Source organism: Xiphophorus hellerii, chromosome 16 (genome assembly GCF_003331165.1).
Source record: "Xiphophorus hellerii strain 12219 chromosome 16, Xiphophorus_hellerii-4.1, whole genome shotgun sequence".
NCBI classification, from domain to species: Eukaryota; Metazoa; Chordata; class Actinopteri; order Cyprinodontiformes; family Poeciliidae; genus Xiphophorus; species Xiphophorus hellerii.
In genome coordinates, this window is record NC_045687.1 from 15,529,160 (window position 1) to 15,552,490 (window position 23,331).

Genomic DNA, 23,331 nt, shown 5'->3' on the forward strand with positions numbered 1-23,331 from the left:
GCTTGCAAGCTATTCCCTCCCCCAGTTTAATCTGTCCAATAGGTGAGAAGAGCTGATTCTCCGGGTCACCCTTAAATCTGGATATGCAACATCACTGCCCATTCACACAGGCAACCATGCGCGCGCGCAAACACACACGCGGCTATTTGTGGAGTCAATCAATTAGGTCTCGTAATACATTTTTGCCCTGTAATGAAGAAGAAAAAGAAGAAGGATTATGATGATGATGATGATGATGATGATGATGATGATGATGATGATGATGATGATGATGATGCGAGGTCCAGCCTTTCTCTCCGCTGACGCTTCACGTAACGTGGCAACAGCCCTTTAAAGAAGGTGTACAATGAGACAAGTGACATCACTCTTTATATCCAATTCTATATCCAGAAGATTGATGCCAAAAAAAAATGTCAGCTTTAACAAAAAATTTGATTTTTTAAAAAGATGTTAGTGTTATTATCCATTTCACGCTCCCCTGAGTTGCATCTGAAAACATTTGCAGAGTACTGCGGCTTTAGCGCAGAGCATGTGCTTGCTGGTCACACCTTGGAACGAGCACCAATGTTTTGGTGGTGGGATGAAAAAAAGTAGCCTCGAGCAGAGGAGAGAGTGAGGAAAGAAGATCCTCGATTCACTTTCAGGGAGGGAGGGGAGAGAAGTGAGCTCTCTTCGTCCATTAATTTCCAAACGTCTGTTGCTAAGAATAGCCTCTCCCCTCCACCTTCCCTAACAAACACATGCAGACTTGCGCGCTCGCACTGTGACGCGCAGCTTTTTTTCCCCTTCTTCTTCTTCTTCGTCTTCTTTCTGTTAGACGCTCCCGTGTGCGCGCAGTCATTGTCAGCTCGGGTTGCAGCTGTGTCTTTTGCAGGAACTGCATGATGCCAACGTCAGTCACACACACACACACCCACACACCCCTACACGCGCATCTGGCTTATAATAAACGCTTACCCTAATATGGACATTATGAAATGTACAACACCTCATTTCTTTCTTTCTTTTTTTCCCCCTCTTCAAATCAATTGAATATTTTACGCATAACTGGGGTGACTCAAGTGGAATGGGCGCGTCTATTGCAGCCAGAAGCACCTGGGGAGAAACAGGCTATGAACGAAGAACGAAGCGTCCACCCGTGTGCAAGTTGCGTGCGTCATGCGCCGTACCCGCAGAACACAGTTTAGACAAACTGGTTTTGCTGGCGGTTTCATTTAATCGACTTGATATTTACAGAGGAGAAAAAAAAAACACACGATTCCCTCCCCTTTCTGTTTCCTTTCTGTCCATACACCAATCGATCTGTCTCAATATCCATCCATACGTTTGTCCGTTTGTCCATCTCCCTCTCCCTCTCCCCTTGAGGGCTGCTGGATAAGGAGGCCCTCTCCAGTGAAAGAGAGAATGAGAGAGAGAGAGAGAGGGCGAGTGAGAAAAAGCTACAGAGACAAAGAGAGAGAGAGAGCTCTTCCAGGACATTTGGGCTCATCGGTGCGGATCCAAGACTGTTCGGGGTGGGGATGGTGAGGGATATTTTTCTCGGCACCTCCTCGATCGGCCGAACCTAGATCATGAGAGGTTGTGAGGCGGCGAAGAACAGCCTTGTCTTTGACGACGCCGTCCCTTTCCCTCCGCTTCTGGATGGATGCTCGCTGCAGGTGAGGGATTGAAGAAGAGGACAGTGTGGTTGCAACGAAGAGGATAGGGTGATGCTTCTGAATTCGTTTGATGAAGAAGAAAATACTTTTATGTACAACAATGACAGCGAGGCTCCAAAGGAAAACGGTATTTTTTCCTACATCTTATCTCTGAATGGGATTATGCGATCAGATTTGAGATTGACAAATGTCACATTTTTTCCTGGTGTCAAGGCTAGTCGGAGCGCACTTGTAAAGCAGCTGTAGGGCGACGGGAGCCACGTTAGTGCCACACGCTGTATCAAACATTGCGGATGTTCCAAAAATAAATAAATAAATAATCCTGGCTCTCCCTCCTTTTTTTTTTTTTGCCAATGCCTTTTTTATTATTTGGAACACATTGAGAGAACGTCCGTAAATATATTTTAAAAATCTCTTTGTAAATTCTGGCCTATTTTTTACGGGTTTTTATCACAAATTCTAACATGAAGAGTGAAGAAATGAAGCGTCCAGAAAGGTGCGGGAACATCTGGTGCGCTTTGATCCAAGCATGAACCATACAGAAGAACATGAAACATTCATGTTTAACTCGATAGTCTCCTCATGAGCTCATGTTTGGAGGAAAATCCTACTTTTTATGGACATAAAATCGGTCTAAGACTGAGACGCCCAACAGCACTACCCTACAGTGCAACCAGTCAGCCAACCGACCACACATTTAATTTCCTCACACCCACAGTTGGCCGTTGGCAGAGGCACACAGAGGAAGGAGACGCCGTAGGCTTACATGGGCGTCCTCGTCTGCTGAAGCCGGGAGGTACAGGTGTTGATCGGCAAGCTCGCAAGGCAACCCCCGTTGTGCATATGAGACGTTCGGATCCAGATGAGATGTAATGTGGTGTGGCCACACAGCTGTGCATTGGTCTCCTTTTCCGCTGTTTCGTGAAGATTGGCGTCCAAGATCGGTGTCCGCTGAATGGCGCGGTTCGGAGACGAGATGCCGGGCAGGTATGGAGGGGGCCCCGGTGGTGGAGGGGGCCCCGGGGGCCGCGGCGGCAGCAGGCAAGGCGGACCACACGGACATGGCCACGGTCATGGGCACGGCCACGGCCACGGCCACGGACCACCAGGAGGACCCGGGGCCCAGAGAATGTATAAGCAGTCTATGGCGCAGAGAGCCCGCACAATGGCCCTCTATAACCCTATCCCGGTACGCCAGAACTGCTTCACTGTCAATCGCTCGCTGTTTATTTTCAGCGAGGATAACTTCGTGAGAAAATACGCCAAAAAGATCACCGAATGGCCATATCCTTTTTCAGGCGTTGTGCAGTGAGTAAAGATTCATGATACAGGTCTTGCCAGTAGGTAAGTTTTCAAATATAGTAAGCTAGTAAGTAAGCTGTAATATATATATACTATATATATATATATATATATATATATATATATATATATATAAGTGTAACAAGCCGGACTATATGTGAGGTGGCAGAGGAAATGCTGACTATGCAATTTTCAGGTAATTAAGTGGAGGGGTGGGTGGGGGTGGGGAGGGGGCTGTTGATCCCCATCAGTCACTTTTTCCTTTTAATTTCATGTCAAAGTATTGCAGGATTTGCTTGATATACCTGTCCGTGAGAGGTGTGTGTAGTGTGAGCGTGTGATAAGGGTGGGAGGTTTGGGGGGTGTCTAGGGGACGCCGCTGGTTGCTGATGTCAGCATGTACAGCAGGCCCGATGCCTAGTACAGAGAAAGTGGCAAAAGGAAGTGGAGTTGGGGAGAGGCGAGGGGGAGACCAAAAAAGCACAATATTGGTGTGAACGGGTGTTGGGGTGAGTGTGTCCTTGCTGTACACACACTGATATCAGCGTGATGCAGGTGTCTTTATAGATAGGATGTGCAGGAGACATAGCAGGTAGCAGTCTGTATGGTATATTAACCCGAGCATTAAATCGTGACTGGAATTTTTACCCCCCCCCACACACACACACATTTTGAGGATTTCTGCTCTTAATCGGGCAAGATGCAGGCATCACTGAAGTAATGTCATCATTTCTAAACTGCCTGCATGACTCTGTTTTGCAAGTGGTGGGGAATTCTTTCCATCAATTTCCTACATTTGAGTTTTCATACATAATTCATGCTAAAGGCAGCAAGTAAAGTGAAGGTTTTAATGTCGATATTATCAGTGTGCACCTTTTGAGTTTTTTCCCCACATTGGTTAATGGCAAGAAAGGAAATTGTAGTAATGATTGTGCTGATGCCTAAGCCATGACATAACCATACGCAGTAATTGGTCTCTTCTGGTGAAATGCAGAACTTAAAGAGCCTTCGAACCAACATTAAGTGACAGACGTGTTGGTGGAGAAGATGTTAGTCAAAAAACTCCAGCATAAAATGGTCATTGTACAGTTCACTTATTCACTTGGGCAGATTAAACATAGTCTCTGTTGATTTCATACAACGTATGATGCTCTATCTTCAAACAGTGTAATCTAACAAAACATTTTGAACTCTGTCACCAGAGTTTTGAAAGCTTTTATCAGTATTCACTTTGTTATACCTAGACCTACAGGATACAAAAGTAGATGAGTTTGTGTTCACTTTAAACAATTATCTCTGTTGGATTTCATGTGATTGTTGGACACACAAGCAATGAAATGTCAGGTACTGCATTTAATTGTTGTAATTTTGATTATCTTTATAATTATATTTATTTTATGGGGTAAATTTTGGGGGGATAAGTATGGCTTCTTATTCTTTTTCCCTCCAGTATTTTCAGTGATTGTGTGTATTGTGTTCTTAATATTCAATACACAATAGTAGCTTCAGAAAAATGAGACTGCAAAAAAATGAGTTTTGTAGAACTCTGTTTTCCCTTTTAATGTGTTTCGAAGAATATCTCAATCTAGGTTCGATTGGTCTCCAGTGGCTTTTGGGCTTGTTTCAATGGGAAGTTGTTTTGATGGCATAAAAAGCATTTAAATGTAGAGTTAAGTTTTGCTGAATCTTCAACTGAGTTTAGCAGATTATTATAGTATCAATTATTTAGATTAGATTTGACAAGTTTTGGTGTTTTAGATTTTGAAGTAGAGATGACCATTTTTTTCTCTGACTTTATTAACTAGCTGGGCATAGCCATATTTTCTTACAATGTTTACACTTTAAATAAGACTGGGGGATGTCAACTCCCTATAGGCTGGAATTGACAACAACCAATAGAAAACTTGGTCAGGTCACAAAAAAAATATATATATATATATTTAAATATATATATATATTTTTTTGTTTGTTTGTTTTCATGTGCTTGCAACGTCCCCTTACACAAAGATGCCCTGGGCAAAAGGCCATTCAACTGGTATCTAAAAAATCCTGTGTCATCCATTGTAGTTTTTTATTTGTTTTGATTTAATTTTTGAACTTTTTAAATGAGAAATGCTTGATCTTGTCAGCTTCAAGGTTCTGTCTCAAATTGGTTGTGTGGCTTTCACATTTAGGTGTTTGTATGATCTGTTTTGCAAAATATGTCAGCAGTACACCAATAGATGACCTAATCATGTAAAACATGAGCAAAACTTTAGTTTGTTAAAGACATATCCTTGATTTAAAGGTGTTTAAAAAATATGTCTACTAAAATATTTTCCGTGAAACAGTTGATAATGGAGTTCACTATTTTAATTCCTATTTGATAATCTCCCAAATACACAAATGGTTTTGTTTCTTTAAATTCAAAATCTCCAGTTTAATGCTGTGCTGTACAAGTTTGTAATAGTAGTCAACATGACTGAATAAGCGCCCCCATTAAAATAGCTAAAAGAACCCTTTGAATATGGGGAAACAATCATGGTGAAATTTGAAGAAAAATATAGATTTTACTATTGCAAGCCATTTTAGATATTTTATAATGCATCTTGGTCAATACCATAAAGACAAGTTTTATTGCAGCTTCAAAGAATCTTTACAATAGAGTTCACATTATGTTAAATCAACCAATTATCCAATAAGATAAAGCCAAATGTAACTACTTTATAAGTTTTCTATACCACAAGATTTGCAAGTGCTTGATTCAATGATGTTATAATCCCCCAGCCCCCAAGACAACGGCACTGGGTGTAACATAAAAACAGTAATCACTAAGCAGTTGATGTCAGTAGCAAAAAAGAATTTTACAACTTAGGAAAAATCTCAATCACAAGAGAAGAAAGACTCAGGGAAGCTTTAAGCTTCAGGGTCTCCAAGGCCAAAACAACAAACAAAACACCCCCTTATAACTAAAAAAAACTAAAACAGCCACTTTCTCGAGGAGCACTGAAAAAAGGTACAAATTCTGAACTCCCTGGCTAGCCACAAAAGAAGGAGAAAAACATTTTACAACAAAAATGTCAGAGAACTCCTACCAGCTTCCATTGTGAATATAAATGCACTGTTTTAGTTAGACACTTAATTCCTCACAATATTGCTCACAGCAGCATCACATAAGTCCCCACAGACAGCAGTCAGCAGTCAGCAGACAGACAAGAACACTGCAGATTAAGGCCCAGGGAAAAAAAAGGGGCCTGACATATTTGGCATGGAGCTCTTTATGGAGTAGCTGACGAGCTCCAACCCATTTCACCTGTGGCAGCCAGGTAGAACTGAAACACAAAGAGAGAGAGCTCTCATGAAGAGAGCCCCTACAGGTCAGTGACTGTAACAAATGACGACCATTTCTAAGCTAATCCAACCAAAAATGAATTGGGAAGTTCAGTATGGTCACATGGTCACTATTCGTGTTTTAGAGCTGTCAACTGACAATATTGCAGAGAAAATGTTAGCATACATTTATCAATACAATACAGCACTTATCTTGTAGATTTCAAGATTTTCTGTCTTTCTCATTGCATGATGCAACAAAACTGTCTAGAAAAAGTAAATTGGAACATTTCTCTCTAACTGGGTTAAGATTAGGACTGTGAGAATTTAAACCTCTGCTTTTTTAATGCAGCAATAAAATATTTTCTTCCCACTTCGTCTCTATCATACCATTTTTCAGACCAATTATTTATTTATTATTTGGTAAAAAGGTCTACTCAAGTACTGAGGAACTGATCAAATGTCTATAATTTAATATTTAAAAATTACATAATCAGATGGACTAAAATATAAAATTAAGTGAAAATTTTGGTATTAAAAGGACCAAAATGACAATATTTCATATAAATAACAAAAGACAAAATCAGCCAAAAGACAACTTTCCAAATCAGCTTCTTTCCATATAAAACTTATAAAAACATTAACAAAAACTACAGGAGTGTGTCTTTGTCTGGTGAATTGTTGATGAAAACATGTTTGTTTTTCACTTAGTGGGAAGAGAATCCAAAAATGTTACTCAAGTAAGAATAGTGATACTTCACAATAAAATTACTCAAGTGAAAGTAAAAAGTACAGCGTACTAAAAGTAAATTTTACTCAAGTAAATGTAATTGAGTATATGTAACTAGTTACTGCCCAACTCTGTTGCCAACGACCAAAGCTGAGCAACTCTGTCACAAAATACACTGACGCTACAAAAGGTGAATATTTCATTATTTAAAATCAAAATTTTGAATTCAGATGCATTATTCTGCAATCTTAAGATGCTAAAATAAGTAATGCCATATTACTTTGGAGTCTGAAACGTGACATTTTGTCTGTTACATCTTGTAAAAAATATTTGAAAATAGCAATTTGTGTAGTGTGTAGGTAATTTAACAATATTTTGCATTGAAATGGCTTAACTTAAATCTGTTCATTTTAAATATTTGTTGTTTCTAATTTACATTTTTGCAATAGAAACAAAATTATGCACGTGACAGACATTTTCTTAATTCTTACTTGCTTTTTTCATTGCATCACACCACTGTTCTGTGATGCACAGTTCCTGAATAGTCACCAAACATAAACAGAGTCAAATATGTTGTTGACTGCTGTATTGATACGCAAATCTACTGTGCAATGAAATGCTCATCTGCTCAAGAATCATGCCACACTATGAAGATTTGAAGTTAAAACCAAATAGTCTGATGTGTAATATAAAATATTGGATATTTTGCTCACTGGCTCACTTGTAAATAACTATTAAGTTTCCCAAAAGTTCAAAATTGGTATTTAGTTACACCTGGTGTCATATGCACATAAGCATGCGGTCACACTGCATTCTGACCATATGGTGTCTGCGTCATCCGCATGCTCTTAAGTGCTTTTTCCTCCTGATGCTGTAAATGGAGAGGAAGTCAATATATGTTCTATCTATAGCAACAATGAGTTCCGCTTGAAATACAGTACTGAGCAAAATGTCTTGAACCAACCTCACATCTTTATATTACTGTCTTAATACTTCAAATTATCTTTGCAAGTGATCTTGAGTAATATTTTACAGGCTTTTGAAGGTCTTTCAGAGGTTTTCTTTAGATTACAGATCCATTCAATAAATTTGAATACTACTGAAAAAGTCCATTTATTTCAGGAACCTTATCACTAAGTGAAACACATTATATAGATTAATTACTTGCAGATTGATGTTTGAAAGCCTTTTTTTCTGTTAGTTATGATGATTTTCTGCTTACCTTTAATGACAACATGACATTTAATATTTGAAAATTATATCAGATGTATAAAAAACTATTTCACTACAGAAATGTAGCCTTAATAAAAAAATTGTTTGAAACCTGCTTAAAGGTTGTCAATTTTCAAAATGTTCTTTTACTCTGACATATGATAAATATTTTTAATTTATTGAGTATGACTGGATACATATTTTCAGCTGAGTATGTTTATCTCATCATATTCAAAACTATTTGTTTTCATTGCTATTGTTTTTCTGCTGCTTATCTCTGACCTGACCTACGACTCATTCAGAAAATCAAAGGTCACAGCATCATGCAGTAAACCAGTGTTGCACATTTACAAAACAAACAAGTCTGAAACAAAAAGATACAAAAATCATGCATCCTCCTTCTTTTTTCCATGTTAGTTTTTTTTATAATACCAAATATAAATCTAATGCAATACAATTGTCTTGTACCAATATACTTATTTCCAAAGAAGGATCAAGCAGAGCCAGTGAACTTAACATATTTATTTAACTTGAATTTTATCACATTTTGTCATGTAAGAACCACAAAGTTAACGTACTAACAGGTTATGTTTGAGATAGATGTGGTAGATAAAATATGATGGATTTGTATTCAGCCTCATTTCTCCTTAAATAAAATCCAGTGTTACTAAACCTATTTTAGGAGTCACACAATTACTAAATAAAAGTAGCAAGAAAAAAGTCATGGGTAAAAGTAAGCTATCAGAATTTCTAATTACAATTTGCCAAAAGCAAAGTAGGAGACACAACAGGAATGTGTAAGAAGATCCTTTATAAATGAGACCACAGTTGAGCTTTTTGGCCCATGTGCCATATGCAATGTTTGGGGACGAAAACTAACAAGACCTACTGCACATCACAGTAATCACACCACACACTCAGTGAAGCAAGGTGGCGGCAGTATCTTGCAGTCAGATGCTTTTTACAGCATGAACAGAAAAGCAGGTCATGGTTAATGGAAAGATGAAAAGAGCTCAATTCTCACAATAACTGGAAGAAAGTTTCTTGGAGATTGGAGCAGACTTGAGACTAGGCCATAACTTCAATTGAATTGTTTGGGTTTAAGATATTTTTTATGTGAGTCAAATTTCAGACCTAATCCAGCTCACAACCTTTAGCAAGACTTGAAAATAAGAGTTCACAGATTCACTCCATCCAATTTGACTGAGCTTGATCAATGTTCAAAAGAGAAAGGACAATGTTTCAAGGCCCCAGATGTGGAAAGCAGCTGGTAGAGACAACCTGAAATACTTGTAGCAGGGTGTGTGTGTGTGTGTGTGTTTCTTTCTGTAGCCTGATTGCCTTCCTCCAGGCAGCGTTTTGGTTACTTGGATAAAAATTATGAAAGGTATGTTGCTTATCTGCTTACTAGCTTTTAATTTGTATCGACATTCTCATTAGGCCAACAACGTAATATATAACAAACATAGATATTGTTAATGAGCAAACTCTGTTTTCTAATCTCTCTTTAGCAATATGAACAATTGGACAATACTTACTAAAGAGCATAGTTAGGCTATTATAATTCTGTCATTAGGAATACATATTCTATTTTTATAAATGGACAAGCAATTATGCCGTCTAAACTCATAACTTACTCTGGCCAATGTTAGAAGAAGGTAATATTTTGAAATATTGGCATTGCCCTTTTATCAGCCACAGACATTGTGTCAGTCATAATTTAATTAAAGTCATAAGGACAAGCCGAGTGACAAAAGGGGAAAGAGAGATGCACAAATGAGTCAGGAAGCAGGAAAAGAGAAAGGGACCAGGGTAGTTTTAGGTGGTGATCTACATTCACTGCAGGATCTAAATTATTAATTTGCTGTTCTCTAACTTGCTTTTGTCAGCTGATAATGTAGGATACTTGACTTCTGTTTGTAGAAGTTGTCTTGTATTCATCTGTGTTCTTTCATGCAGTCTTTTCTTGTCTTTTTCCTTGCTCGTTTTTCGCCGGACAGCTCACATGATGTTTTCTCGTCAGTCTAAATATGTCCAAGTGCTGCTGCTTGTCTTTGGACCGGCGTGAAAGTAACAAGTGTGGCTTGAAACATGTTCTGTTGACAGAGAAAAAAAAGTGAAATCTTCACCTTCTCATTCCAATTCTTTTACATTTTTCAGTGTAAACAAATATTTGAGAGCAGGCATTTCACAGGATACTGGTGTTTAGACAAGAGCTGAAGAAAAAAGTAATCACATGTAATAGCTTTTAATGAAAAGAAAAAAAATCAACAATTATTACCACGGCAGATAAAATAACAAAACATTGATTAAATTAAAATTGCTTTATCAATGTTGTTTACTTGGCAACTTGATTTTAATATTAAGCCATGACTTTAAAAGGTCAATAATAAAAACCAAATATTACGTTATGAAAGCACTCATGGAATAAGACCTTAATTTTTGGAAACATGTCCTGTTGTTTGATTAAACTAAAGTTGAAGTCTTTGCCCATTTTGGCAACAATTATTCATGTCTGTTTGCAGCTTTAAAATCAGATTTTTTCCAAACCTTGGTAAGTGGTCCACGCCTAGTTGTTTTATGTATTTTATTTTTCATGGCAGAAATTCAATAGTGATTGGAGAGGAAAAAGGGCAGAGAGAGAAGGGGAAGAAATGCAGTAAATGGACCAGGGCTGGGAATCGAACCGGTGACCACTCTGGTGAGGACTTTAGCCTCATCTTGTGGTGTGCTTGCTCTACCACTGAGCCAAGTGGTGGCCCCTCACTGTTTTTCAATAATTAAAACAATTTAAATTACATTTCAGCTTAGTTTTCATGCCTTACTATGATCCCATCATAAGTGAACAGTGACACAAGTGTGCAAAAGTCTAATGTAGTTTAGACTTTAGTTGTAGAATATTTAAACATGTTAAAATTACACTATGCAGTTTTATTTTTTTTATTGTTTTATAAAGTTTGTAATCAACAAATCTGACTAAACCAGAATAGAAACCATCAAATCAACTGGTTAAAAGTGACATAAAATGTCAAAGTTTTAGGGTTTCAAATAACAGCCGACCAACATGAATGTAACCTTAATATGTGGTTCATATTTAAGTGATGTGCTGAGATTTGATCATTGAGATAGTATTTATTGGTAGTCTGGGTCATGTATGGGCAAATAGTTCTAGTGCCAACCCCAACTAGATCCTGGCTGCACAAAAGAACAGGTAACTCAATTGACATCCATCCTTCTGATGGAAAACACCAAAACGTTTTGGCACAGTCTGAGACTGCATTGGCTAGCAGCAGCTATTCTTAGTCTTCTGTTTTGCATGAGGCTCTTGGCCAAATGTTGTAAAGTAAAAGTTTGGCATTTGAATGAGTCAGTCTCACATGAAGGTGAAGGATTTGAATTGGATGCAACAAGGTGACTACTGCCTTTGGAAACTTTGGTCCATATAGCAAGGGGCCATTTCAGAACAGAAACAGACAAGAACAGTTTGGAAGACAAACATTATTGAGAGGGCAGAAAATTAGCATTGACCATTTGTGTATAAATTAAACTAAGTTGTGAAAGTTGTACTTAAGATGTTATTTTATTATTATTTTTTTACTTAAGAGGACATTCTGGGATGTTTAACCTGCATTGCATTACCACAAATTAAATCCTGACCTTTAATGCAATATGTGTTGATTTTTTTCCCAAAATTTCCATTAGCTCAGACTAATATAATGATATACAATCAAACTGTAAAGGCTAACTTTAGAAAACTTCCACCCTTTTGTTTGCCTTTCTTTTCTCTCTTTTGCTGACATTCTTTTTGATGGATATGAACTGAGGTTTTGTCATTTCTCATGTTTCACAGCCACAGCTTTTTTTTCCCCCTTTCACTCAAATATGACTTATCCTTCTCTTCCAGCTCTCCAAGATGACACTTCTGTTACTATATAGAACTGAGTCTTTTTGACTTCTATGATGTTAATTTAAAACATTAGTCTCGATGTTTTGGGGAATATTTTGCAGAACAGTCTGACAGTTGCAAGTGTAGTTTAGCATTTTTTAATTGGTTTTCAGAAAAGTTGCTAGGTGCATGAGTCTGTTGGCACACATGCAACACTTCTTGTTCTCTATGTGTGTGTGTGTGTGTGCGTGTCTGTGTATCCTTTGGGCACAATCTGCCTACATTGTAACTTTTTTCTGTCTGGTAATAAATGTGTGAGTTGATCCATATCCTTAGCCCCTAGGCACACTCTCAGTTGCACACAAAAACAATAAATTCTAATTTTTCAGAATACTCATTTCTTTGTTACATAATATTTGTAAAAGCTTTCATCCTCAGTGTCTTAAAACATATTTCGAAAATTATTAGATTATGGGGGTTTAAACAAAAACCTCATTCCTATTACATGCTTGTACATACAGCGCCTTGCGAAGGCAATTACACCTCTGGAACATTTCCACATATTATTGCATTACAACCACAAGTCAACACAAAGTAGCTCATAATTGCAAAGTGAAAGAAAAACAATCAAACTATTTTACAAAAAAAAAAGAAAAGAAAAGCAAGATGTGCATTTGTATTCAGTGTAGAATATCCAAGAGCTTTTTTTCACAATATGTCTCAACCAGGTGTGGAGAGGTAGAGACAAAAATTTGAAGCTCTGTCAAATTAGGTGGAGAGAGGTTGTAGAAATTAATGTTCAAGTATTCCCAAAGATTGTCAGTACAATACCAGTCTGTACTTTAACTAGTCCATTCCAGCCCCCAAATTTGCTATTACCTAAACCATACAATGGTTTCCCTGGTTGTATGTTAAGGCTTTGTGAAAAGGTTCTACTTCACTTTAAGTCTCCGGAAGATTGTAGCTGTTTTTTTTCCTAGTAATACTTTGTATTTTGCCCTATCCACCTTCCCAACCAGCATCCCTGTTTCTAATAAACAAAGCATTCCCACTACATATTACATAGATGATGGTGTGTTCAGGGTTATGTGTGTCTTACCACACAAAGTTTTGCATAGCTGTAAAAGCTTGATGTAGGTGTTATGGGAAACAGCCAGGTTCTTCCACATATTCACTGAGTCCCCTACATGAGTTGAAGCAAACTGAAAAGAGGACGTCTCTCTGCTTTTATTTTAACACCCGGTGTCTTCGTGCCACTCTGCTACAATTAATACTTGTCTCATCAACAGATCCTCCCACTTGAGGGGTGGCTCGCTACAGCTTCTCCATAGTTACTGTGGGCCTCTTGGCAGCATCTTGTGATTTATGCTCTGCTTGCCCGGTCTATCTGTTTTGGTGCATGGCCAAGTCTTGTTGAGGTTGCAGTAAGAACATATTGTTTCCATTTCCCCGATATTGGACTGGGCACTGCTGCTCAAGATTGTCCAAAGCTTGGGTTTATTACCTGCCCTCCCTGCTGGGTGTGTGCCTTGGTCATCACGATGCTGTTTATTTACTCAGAAGCCTTTAAGGTCTTCTCAGGTCTGCTGAGATAAAATGACACTCAACTGGACACTATGGGTTGCTCTTCATTGTATTTAGGGTTTTCTGTGCAAAGGGGTCTGAATACATAAAGCCATACCTTTCAAACTTGTCATTTTCTATTCTCTGGATAATCTCTTGCTACCTTGTGTTGTTCTTTCATATTAAAATACTGTAAAATACTTTGAAGCTTGTGGTTGTAATCAGATATAATGCAAAACACTTTTCCAGTGCACAGAGGAGCTGTTTATAAGAAGCAAAGCTCTACAGCTTTTGAGCATCAGTAGAGCATCTAATTTGCTTTTTTACTTAGCCAATCAGATGAGATTTTACTGCCTTCAATGGTCATAACTTATTTAGATAATAGTTTCTGAGGGAGAGCTGAAGGCATTGTGGTAACATAAGTGTTTCTTAAAATCTCATTTAGTTTAGTTTCAGAGGTTTTTAAATATTAGATTGCTATTCTGCTTATCAGGATGGTTGCAATTGGTGACAGTAAATGTTCCTCATGATAGTTACTGTAAACTTTACGTGCGTGGTTTAGGAAATTCATCCAGTATGTTTTTCATTGTGGCTTTGACACATCACCGTGCACATGATCCGCACCACCTGGCCGTTCATGTGAACAAATTTGACCACAGCAAACGTATAAACATGACCAGCTGTGTCACCGGTCATGGCTGCTCAAGCTGAAAACCGTCGCAAATCTGGTCACGGTCTTAGCATTTGCTGCATGCAAATCTAAAATGTGATGATTACAGTATGAGCCTTTCTCCTTTCTAGAATCATTGTGGATGAGTGTTTGTGTTAGACATAAGATGTGAAAAAAAAAAAAAAAAATCAGTAAGGCAAATATTAAATTGGAGTTAAAATTAGGTATGCATCGTGATAGCATTCTGGGTGTCAGTTCCTATCCGCTGCGGTCAGATCTCATGTGTGCAGATGTTTTACACAACATTTAGTTTATTTGATCCACTTGATTTGATCAGTCTCTGTATCAATGCATCATTTCAGGCATATATTTGAAATGCTGCACTGAGAGGAAATATCAAATGCAGTCAGCGAAATTAAAAACTTTTACCTGTAGAGAGCACAGTAAATACTATCTTTGTTCTAGTCATTCATTTTCATTTTAAACTAAACACTTTATTGTAAATGTTTCTTTTTTCCAAGTCCAGATCTTCTTCCTTTCATGATTCTTGTCTGTCTCTTTTCTCTGAGCTCTGTGCTCTAACTCTGCTGAATTATTCAGTTCCAGTCGAGTTCAGACCAATGTGTGTGTGTCTGCGGGGGTGCGCGCGTCTGTGTGAGAGAGGGGCGCAGTGACGCTCAAGAGATCTATTTTTGGGATTTGGATACGTGGAGAGGGAGAAAATAGAGGGAGAGCGTCTGTGATGGATTGATTTTTTTCTTCTTTTATTTATGCTCATGTTTTTTGTTTTTTTTTTTCCCTCTTGGTCACGTGTTGCAGCTGTTAGTAGACATACCCTGTTGGAGGCCTCCACTCTACCTGCAGGGCGTGCTGGCATGCTCTCAAATTCAACTCTGCTCACTCAACATACAAATACACGTTGGCAGTGAAAAGAAAGGGAGTAAGCGGCGTTTAGATAAGCCTGTACTGTCAAGTATACACATTAACGCAGTGCCTACGTTCCCTGAACATACAGCTTATGTGAAAAAATGTCACGTGCTGTTCGGGCACACACACTCCCTCCTGCACACGCCACTGTCAGCATCTTGTAGAAAGTGACAGCTCGGCTATATGTGGGTGATGAGGGAGGGCTGGTGGCAGGGTGACGGAGAGACAATAGCCTTTGTGTAGGAAGTAGAGAGAGCCACCATGATAGTTTATGAGCTACCATTTTGAAATCATGATTTTGTCAGCATAAGGGTTTTTTAAAGGGCAAAAGTGACTGTTCAGTCTATAAGTTTGAAAGCTTATTGGACCAAATTAGCCCTGCTTGTGGCCTTGCAGAAAGTATTTATACACTTTTTACATTTTCTCTTGTTGTTATATATGATATGCAAATGCAAGATAGTGTATAATTGGATAGCGTGAAGGAAAAGTCTACTTGTTATGTATGTGTATATATATATATATATATATATATATATATATATATATATATATATATATATATATATATATATATATATATATATATATATATATATATAAACTAATACCTTATAGAACAGATTTTATCTTTGGCTTTAAGCAAGACCCAAATCGGTGCAGAACACAATATTTTTAAGAAAACATAAACAGAGGAAAGATCCAATATGCTACAAAGGCAATCAGGGAGAATAACAGAGGATTAACAGGGAGATAATAAGGGTAACAGTAGCTGGTGATTTCATGGAAGGTGTCAGTGGAAAACAACGAAGAAAGAGAGCTATATATATATATATATACACAGAGGAAGGACTGGAGCGTGACATAGGAACCAGAGGGACTAATCAGGAAGCAATAGTGTGCAGCTGAGAGAGAATGCAGGCAAAAGGAAGTGAGGAGATGAACAACAGCTGTGCAGGGAGTCAGGCTGAGGGAAGGAGAAAGCTAGAAAAGGGAGAAAGGAGATGAAGAAATATAAAAGGCCTGAAAGTAACGTAAATGAATGGAAAGAGAACACTAATCGAAGGGAATATGTCTAAAGCACAAATGATAAGAATAAATGAACACACACAAGGAATGAAGTAACATAGAAAGATTGAAGTAAATATTGAATAAATAATGAAAACAGAAACATAAATGAAAACCAACGTTGTAACACCTTACTTGAAGTCTTTTGGGTTATGCCTCTACCAATTTAGAGATTGACATTATTCTAAGCTTTTCTACTGAAGCTCTAAGTGTATGTTTAGAGTCTTTGTCGTACAAGAAGGTGAAGTTTTTTGCTGCCTCAAGCAACTGTCCATCCTCCCGTCAATACTTCCAAATTTCCTTGTGTCTGATGAAAAAAAGTTTTCTACTCAGCTTGATTCTGCCACTTACACATTTCTAGGCTGTGATTGTATGTTTGTGTATATTGTTAGTTTTCTTCTACCCAAAGCCTTTTGTGTGAAGCCCAGCCCAAATAGGTCAAATTTGGTTCTTTCTGACCATCAGTGAATTATTCCACATATTTAATGTGTCCCTACTAAGGCTTTTGACAATCTGCAAACAAGACCTTTTTATCATGTCCTTTCAACAATGGCTCTGTTCTTTACCAGATTTGAAGAGTACATGACTAATAGTAGTCCTTTCAACCGATTCTCCCACCTGAACCATTGACATGTGCAGCTTCTCCAGAGTTATCATGGTCCTCTCATTTGCTAATTTATAATGCATATAATATATATATATATATATATATATATATATATATATATATATATATATATATATATATATATATATATATATATATATATATATATATATATATAATAGTTCAATCTTTGCCTTAGTTTAGATTGACTGTCATGTCTTGGTAGGTTTGCAGTTGTGCCAAACTATTTCCATATCCTTACGTCGAACAGTGATTTTAGAAAATTGTGTATTTTTTGCATCTCTCTGTGTTGGTCTCCTACCAAATTAATCACTTTTACTTGCAGACAAAAATGTTCCATGATAAAAGCACAACCTTTTTTAATATCTATTGCAACCAGATGTTTAAAAAACATAAAGAAAAAAACAGCACCTAACAACCATGAACAGTGCTGCACTACAGGGTAATCGGAAATCTGAAACCAGGCTTTGAGTGAAGCCATGAAAATCTATTCAAACTTTGTCTTACAAGAGCAAAACGAAGCACTTCCACCACTTCGCCTCTTATCTCTGCAGCTTCAGATTATCAAAATAATTAGCTGGGTTTCAGCCACACTGCTTAATCCCATTCATCTGATCAAATCTGAGCTTCTTAGGCAGAAGTGACAAGAACGTAGAGTAATTATTTGAGCTGTTCTGCTACTGCTCCATAATGTAACAGGGCACAGAGGAGGGAGTGGGAAGAACGGAGAGGAAAGGAATTAGAGATTTAAATTAAGTCTTGTAAATGAAAGAAGGGAGGGGGCGTACATTTATAAGATCTGCATTTTTTCTACCTCTGTGTCCTGAAAACATCACAAAACCTTTGAAGATGAGTATTTTTTTCTAGGATTTTTCTAGTTTTTTATTGTTTTTATTTTCATGGATCCTTTAATTTAAAGCAGTTTTGGTAAAAAAATGTTTTTCTTAATTTAATGGATGTCTATTCAGCCTTAAGAAATGGTATCACGATTTATTTCAGAGGGGACCTATGAAATGTTCAAAATTATGTTTGATGCTGGAGCATTTTTGTTTGTTTACAATTTATTGCTAACTATCATGAACAAAGCATGTAGTCAGATTTCATTCTCCACTGAGTGAAAAAATGATTTTGGAAATGAAGACTGGAATGGACTCAGATGGACACATTTTTAGTTGAGGTGAATTTGTGTCTTCCCAGCAGACTGTTTTGAATTTTTTATTCCTTGAGTTTCTTCACAAGGCTTACACATTATGCAAATACGGCAAAATCCAGTTAATAGATTTTGCTATGTTCAGTTCAAGTGGATCACAATTTCATAAATAGTTATGTGAAATGAATACCTTTAAACCACTCTGCTTCTCCAAACCCCATGTTTAGATTTGACTCCACCTTCAGTATATAAATTTACACAGTGTGTGTATGTGTGTGTATAACCTACTTATGGCAGAGTATACACATGGCTCAGCAGAAGAAAATACTGCAATCTTATCACACCCCTGTGTAATTCTCTTGCTTTATTCCTCATTCAGCTCTAGTGTGCTCTTCATCTCTTCCCTTCTCTAGGTCCGCCCTTCTTTCTCTCTCTTTTATTCCTCATCACTCATTCTTTTCAACCATGTCTGTGCCCACAGGACAATTTCTTTATCCTTCTCCTTTTTTTCCTCCTTCTTCTTCTTTTTCACTCTCTCTCTCATTTTTTACCATCCATTTTCCTCTCCTCTTCCAGTTTTTTTTTCCCCTTACTCCTCATATGGTTGTGGTGTTTGTGTTCTTGTGCATTTGCTGACGCGGCACCATTCCATTTTCCTTTCTCTGTCTCATTCGATATTAAACAGAGATGGCGAAATGATTGATGGGCGGGTTGGATGAAAGAAAGTAGGGAGATGATGGAGAAATGCACAAATGTAAGAGAGAGCCGGGCAGGGGGGGAGAGGGGGAGGTGGAAGAAAGAAATGAAGGAGACTGTAGAAAATAAGCAGAGGTGTGGCAGTAAGTGGTGGAGGTTTAGGAGGGTAGATAGTGGGAGAAATATATCAGAGGAAGGCACTGGCTGCAAAGAAGTGAACATTAGAGATTCCACGTAGAGTACTGAGGGACCAGGTTAATAAAAGCCATTAGAAGTGTGTCTTGATGTATGTCAGATGCTTTCATCTGCGTGCTCTTTCCTTTGCAAGTACATCGTTCTGCAACCGAACATCGTGCTCATTTTCAAGTATATGCATGCATGGATTGAAAACAGTGATAATTCAAGGCAAATAATATCTAAAACAAGAGAGAGAGAGACAATATGAAATGGGTTTTGAAGAACATAGTGTTGTCATCTCTTTAACTCTCAGTTTTGTGCTTGATTGTGTGTGGCTTTTTAAGAAGGGAGGAAAGATTCATTATTGAAGGTTTATAGCAAGCTATGCGTCATCATCAAAACTCTTCTGAGTTTTGCATGCGTCTGTCTGCTAATGCATTAGCACTTGTCTCAGTAAATATTTTAAACCTCAAAGTCTGAAGTTCAAGAATTTGTTCACCGCATGTGAGTAAAAGATGAAGCAATCAGAAATAAAGCAACAACAAAAATTATTAAATATGCATTCATTTTAAGGCCTTGTCAGTGTTTGTTGAAATATTATTTTTTTAGCTTAGGCTTGGTTTGTCCTTTAGAAATTAATCTGGTCAAAATACCACCAGCCAATGCAACAATATTCTTAAAATATGAATTCTTCTGCTTTTTTACGCCCATGTTTTTTGCATTTTGCATTCAGCCTTAGCCCTTTTAAAACAAATAGTATGAACTGCAATAAGTTAAAATACTCTGCTGGATTTTAATATTAGAACATCTGTCCAACCAGGCTGCACATTACATTTGCTGTCTAACTTAACCTAATTTTTCTGGTGCCAAACTGTTAAAAAATAACAGGCCTTGAAAATATAAAAAAGACTAAACCTGCAAAATAATTTTCATCTGACAAAAAAAAAGACAAAGATGTCATAGCTAAACATTTACAACAGCAGTTTTTCCTCACTAATAATAAGGGCATGATCCAGTAATTTAATATGTCATCTGAAATTATTTTGTTGCTGTTCTCTTTCACCTTCAAATAGAGTAATTATTTTTTAACAACAATTTTTCTCCTCAACACCTAAGAGGGTGCCCTAAAATCAGCTCCTTATGCTTTCAGGTAGAAAAGAGTTAGAAACAAAGATCAGATGATCAAAAGAAACAAACCTTTTTTTCACAAAGCTGTTTAAAAAGCCTTGACAGCACTTTAAGTATCAACATTGAACTACATTATTGAAGTGGAAACTAAAGATTTTAGCTCATTGACTCCTTTGTCCTAAATAGACAGTCCACAAACACACAGGACATGCAAGATTGAAGGTATATAGTTAAAAAAAAAATCAATGAATCAATCAACAAAGGTTCGGATGTGGTGTGTAGCTGCTAGCACTTTTACCTAAGAGAAAAAAAGAGGTGGACTCACATCCCATCTTTGACCTTTAGGCACATAATTTCCTCCCAAACATGCTACAACTAAATTAGCCTTAGCATGTGAAAAATAAAAAAGTGAAGTGTTTGACGAAATGTTTGGCTTTTCTCTTAACTATATTAAATCAACCACCCAGTTTCTTTTGCTCTTTATATATTTCACACACTTATATGATCATATGTGCTGCTGGGTTAACAGCTATTCCTCACATTGTTCATGCACAGCTTATATATTTGTCCTCTTGTTACTATATCAGTCTCTCTCCTTTTCTATTGTCCTTTTCTCCATTGTTCCTCTCCTTTTCAGTCTGATACACCCTACCCCATGCCATCTCTTCGATTACATGAACATGAAGAGACTTTTATAAAAAACATAGAGCTGAAAGAATGTTGGGAGGTGGGACTCAGATTTGCAGTTGCATACACATTTTTTGGTTCAGACTTATGATTGAATAAATCGGAAATAGACAAGGTGATAATGTGGACCAGCACCTAGCTAAGCTCTTATTCTTGTTAACAGCTGTTTTACGCATCCAAATGTAGAATGTGCCTCTCTATAGATTGCTTCCTCTTGCTTTTTACTCCTTAACATTCAGTCGCCAACTCCTGTTACTAAGGAAATAGCTTCTGCTAATGGAAGCAAAAGAAAATGGGGAAAAGATGAAGAGGGCGAGAAAAGGAAGGGAGCATAAACGGGAGCCGTGATAATTAGGTTGGCTTAAAAATTTCAGATTTTTCTGTAAGTGAAACTTTGTATGATCACACCTGTTTTTTCTCTTCTGTTCTCTTTTAATTGATCCCTTCTTTGTCTCCATCGCAGTGGCAATCCATCCAGGAAAATGCTGCTGTGGGGAAGGCCCCCCTCTGCATGTGATGTACAAAAGTTTCCAGAATCTGGGGGACAAAATATTTTTTTAAAGAATCTGAAATCAAAATAGAATGATTCAGTCTGTATTGTATAATGACATTCCCATTCCCTTCTCAACATAAAGTTATCCTTATTATTAGAAGTGCTCTTTTTTTGTTGTCACAAAGAGATTAAAGGTTTCAGTAATTTCAAAGTCGTTTTAATTATCTACTTTAGGAGTCGAATGACCCCACTAAGGTTTAACCAGTCTAAATATATAAAAAATGATAAAATATCTTCCTAATTCCTTGAAAACACATTGAAATAGTTCTTTAATTTAGCACCAAATGCAAAATTAAAACATCGCCATTATTAGTTAGACACAGCGCAGTGCCATATTTTATTATAGTACTTGAGTACAAAATGCAGCTAAGCAATAAAAACCTTAATTAGAAAGGTGCACTGATTTAAATCAACACTGTTTGTTTGACAGAAACAATCTATGATTAAGACATTAAGATATGAACAATCTTTTAGATGCTGTAAGCCTGTACATGGAGCTGAATGGAATAAACCTCTCTTGTCCAGGCTCTCTACCACTTTGGTAAAGCCTATGTCTGTGTTTGTTTTGTTTGTCTGCGTGGGAGACGTGTTACCAGAAAATACACTTAGCAGAGCATATTTAACTGACTCATAACGATGAGCTTGTGGGTGTATGTGTGTCCTTTTGTGTGTGTAAACAGGCAGCAAAGGCAAAAAGAGAGGCGAGACAGAGGTCCATTCGAGCTTTGGACCTGCTGTCTCTTTGACTCACTTACAGTCAAGGGAATCAGATAGTTCGTCTTTCTTTTAAGCGTTGGAAGTGAGAGTAGGGAATGAATCTTAATTGTTACTTCATGTACATTTGTCTACGCATCATTGCAGAAGTGTACTTTTTAGAAATTAACAAAGTGTGCGCTTATTTTCAATGCTCAAAAATTCTCATATCTAGGCATAGGCTTGTGTGAGAGTGTCACAACTTTAAAATATGTAAACAAGAAATAATCACTGCTTTTTATTTAAATTAGAAACCTAAAGTTTCTAAAATAATGCAGCATATTAATTATTATCACCATAGTAAAGTTATCTAAATCACTGATCAGCAGCTAAATTTTAAAGAAACGATTTTACTTATTATTGCTTTTTACTCTTGCTCTGCTGTTTATAGATTAGAACAGATTACAACAAACATATTTTAGTCAGTGAGTTACTCAGACTTTCTGCTGAGATAGTCGACTGCTTAACAGACCTGTTGCTGCTCATAGAGGTTGCCTATATTGCCTAAATTACTTTGATGTGAAACAATTTTGGCTAAAAAGTGGGACCCTTGTGGAAGTTTGACGTGTCGGATATCATATTTGAGACCCAACATGTCAATAGAAGGACTAGAAAGGGTATAACTAAAAAAACAACTTTAATTAAAATATTGGTACACATGAAACCAAGAAACCAACGTAGTTGCTACAACACATTTTCTAAAGAGAGATCATTTATTTTTCTATTTCTGTGTGAATGTAACCCATTTGCATATTGTAAGCAAGGTATGCTGTGTTTGTTGATCAGTTTTTAGTTTTTCCTGGATTTCTTTCTTGCGTGGAGGAACTGAGAGAAGATGATCTTTGCCAGTTATGTGCCGGTTTTATCAGTCACTTTGTGTAATGCAATGCATATTGTGTTATGGATAAAGTGCTGTTTTGAATAGGTGGAATTATGCCATGATTATGTATGAAAACATTTTACACTGAAAAACTGATCCAATTATTCCTTAACTGACTCTCCTTACTCCATTTGAGTGGATGATTCTAGCTACCATCATTGCCAATTGCATTGTCCTAGCTCTTGAACAACATTTGCCTGATGGGGACAAGACACCACTGTCTGAACGGCTGGTGAGTCAAACTTATATTAGACTAAAAAGTGTCCAAAGTTAATAATTTGATTGTTTTGTTCTACATTTTTATTGTCCTACTTAATTGTAGCTCAGAAATTAGATGCATATTTTTGAAAATGCTTT

General features: G+C 37.2%; 1 protein-coding gene across 12 annotated transcripts in view; it reads left to right on the forward strand.

The window, feature by feature from the left end:
- Positions 1–272: 272 nt before the first annotated feature.
- Positions 273–23,331, forward strand: part of cacna1aa (calcium channel, voltage-dependent, P/Q type, alpha 1A subunit, a) — an 89,957-nt gene continuing 66,898 nt past the window's right edge. For 9 of the 12 annotated variants that reach the window (XM_032588151.1, XM_032588158.1, XM_032588154.1 and 6 more), the window contains exons 1-2: positions 274–2,942; positions 23,101–23,206. In XM_032588151.1, the coding sequence (XP_032444042.1) occupies positions 2,614–2,942; positions 23,101–23,206 (435 nt within the window). In that variant the 5' untranslated portion in view covers positions 274–2,613. Of the gene's footprint in view, positions 2,943–23,100; positions 23,207–23,331 lie in introns of all 12 variants that reach the window. The other 3 variants (XM_032588163.1, XM_032588157.1, XM_032588152.1) reach the window with 3 other exon arrangements.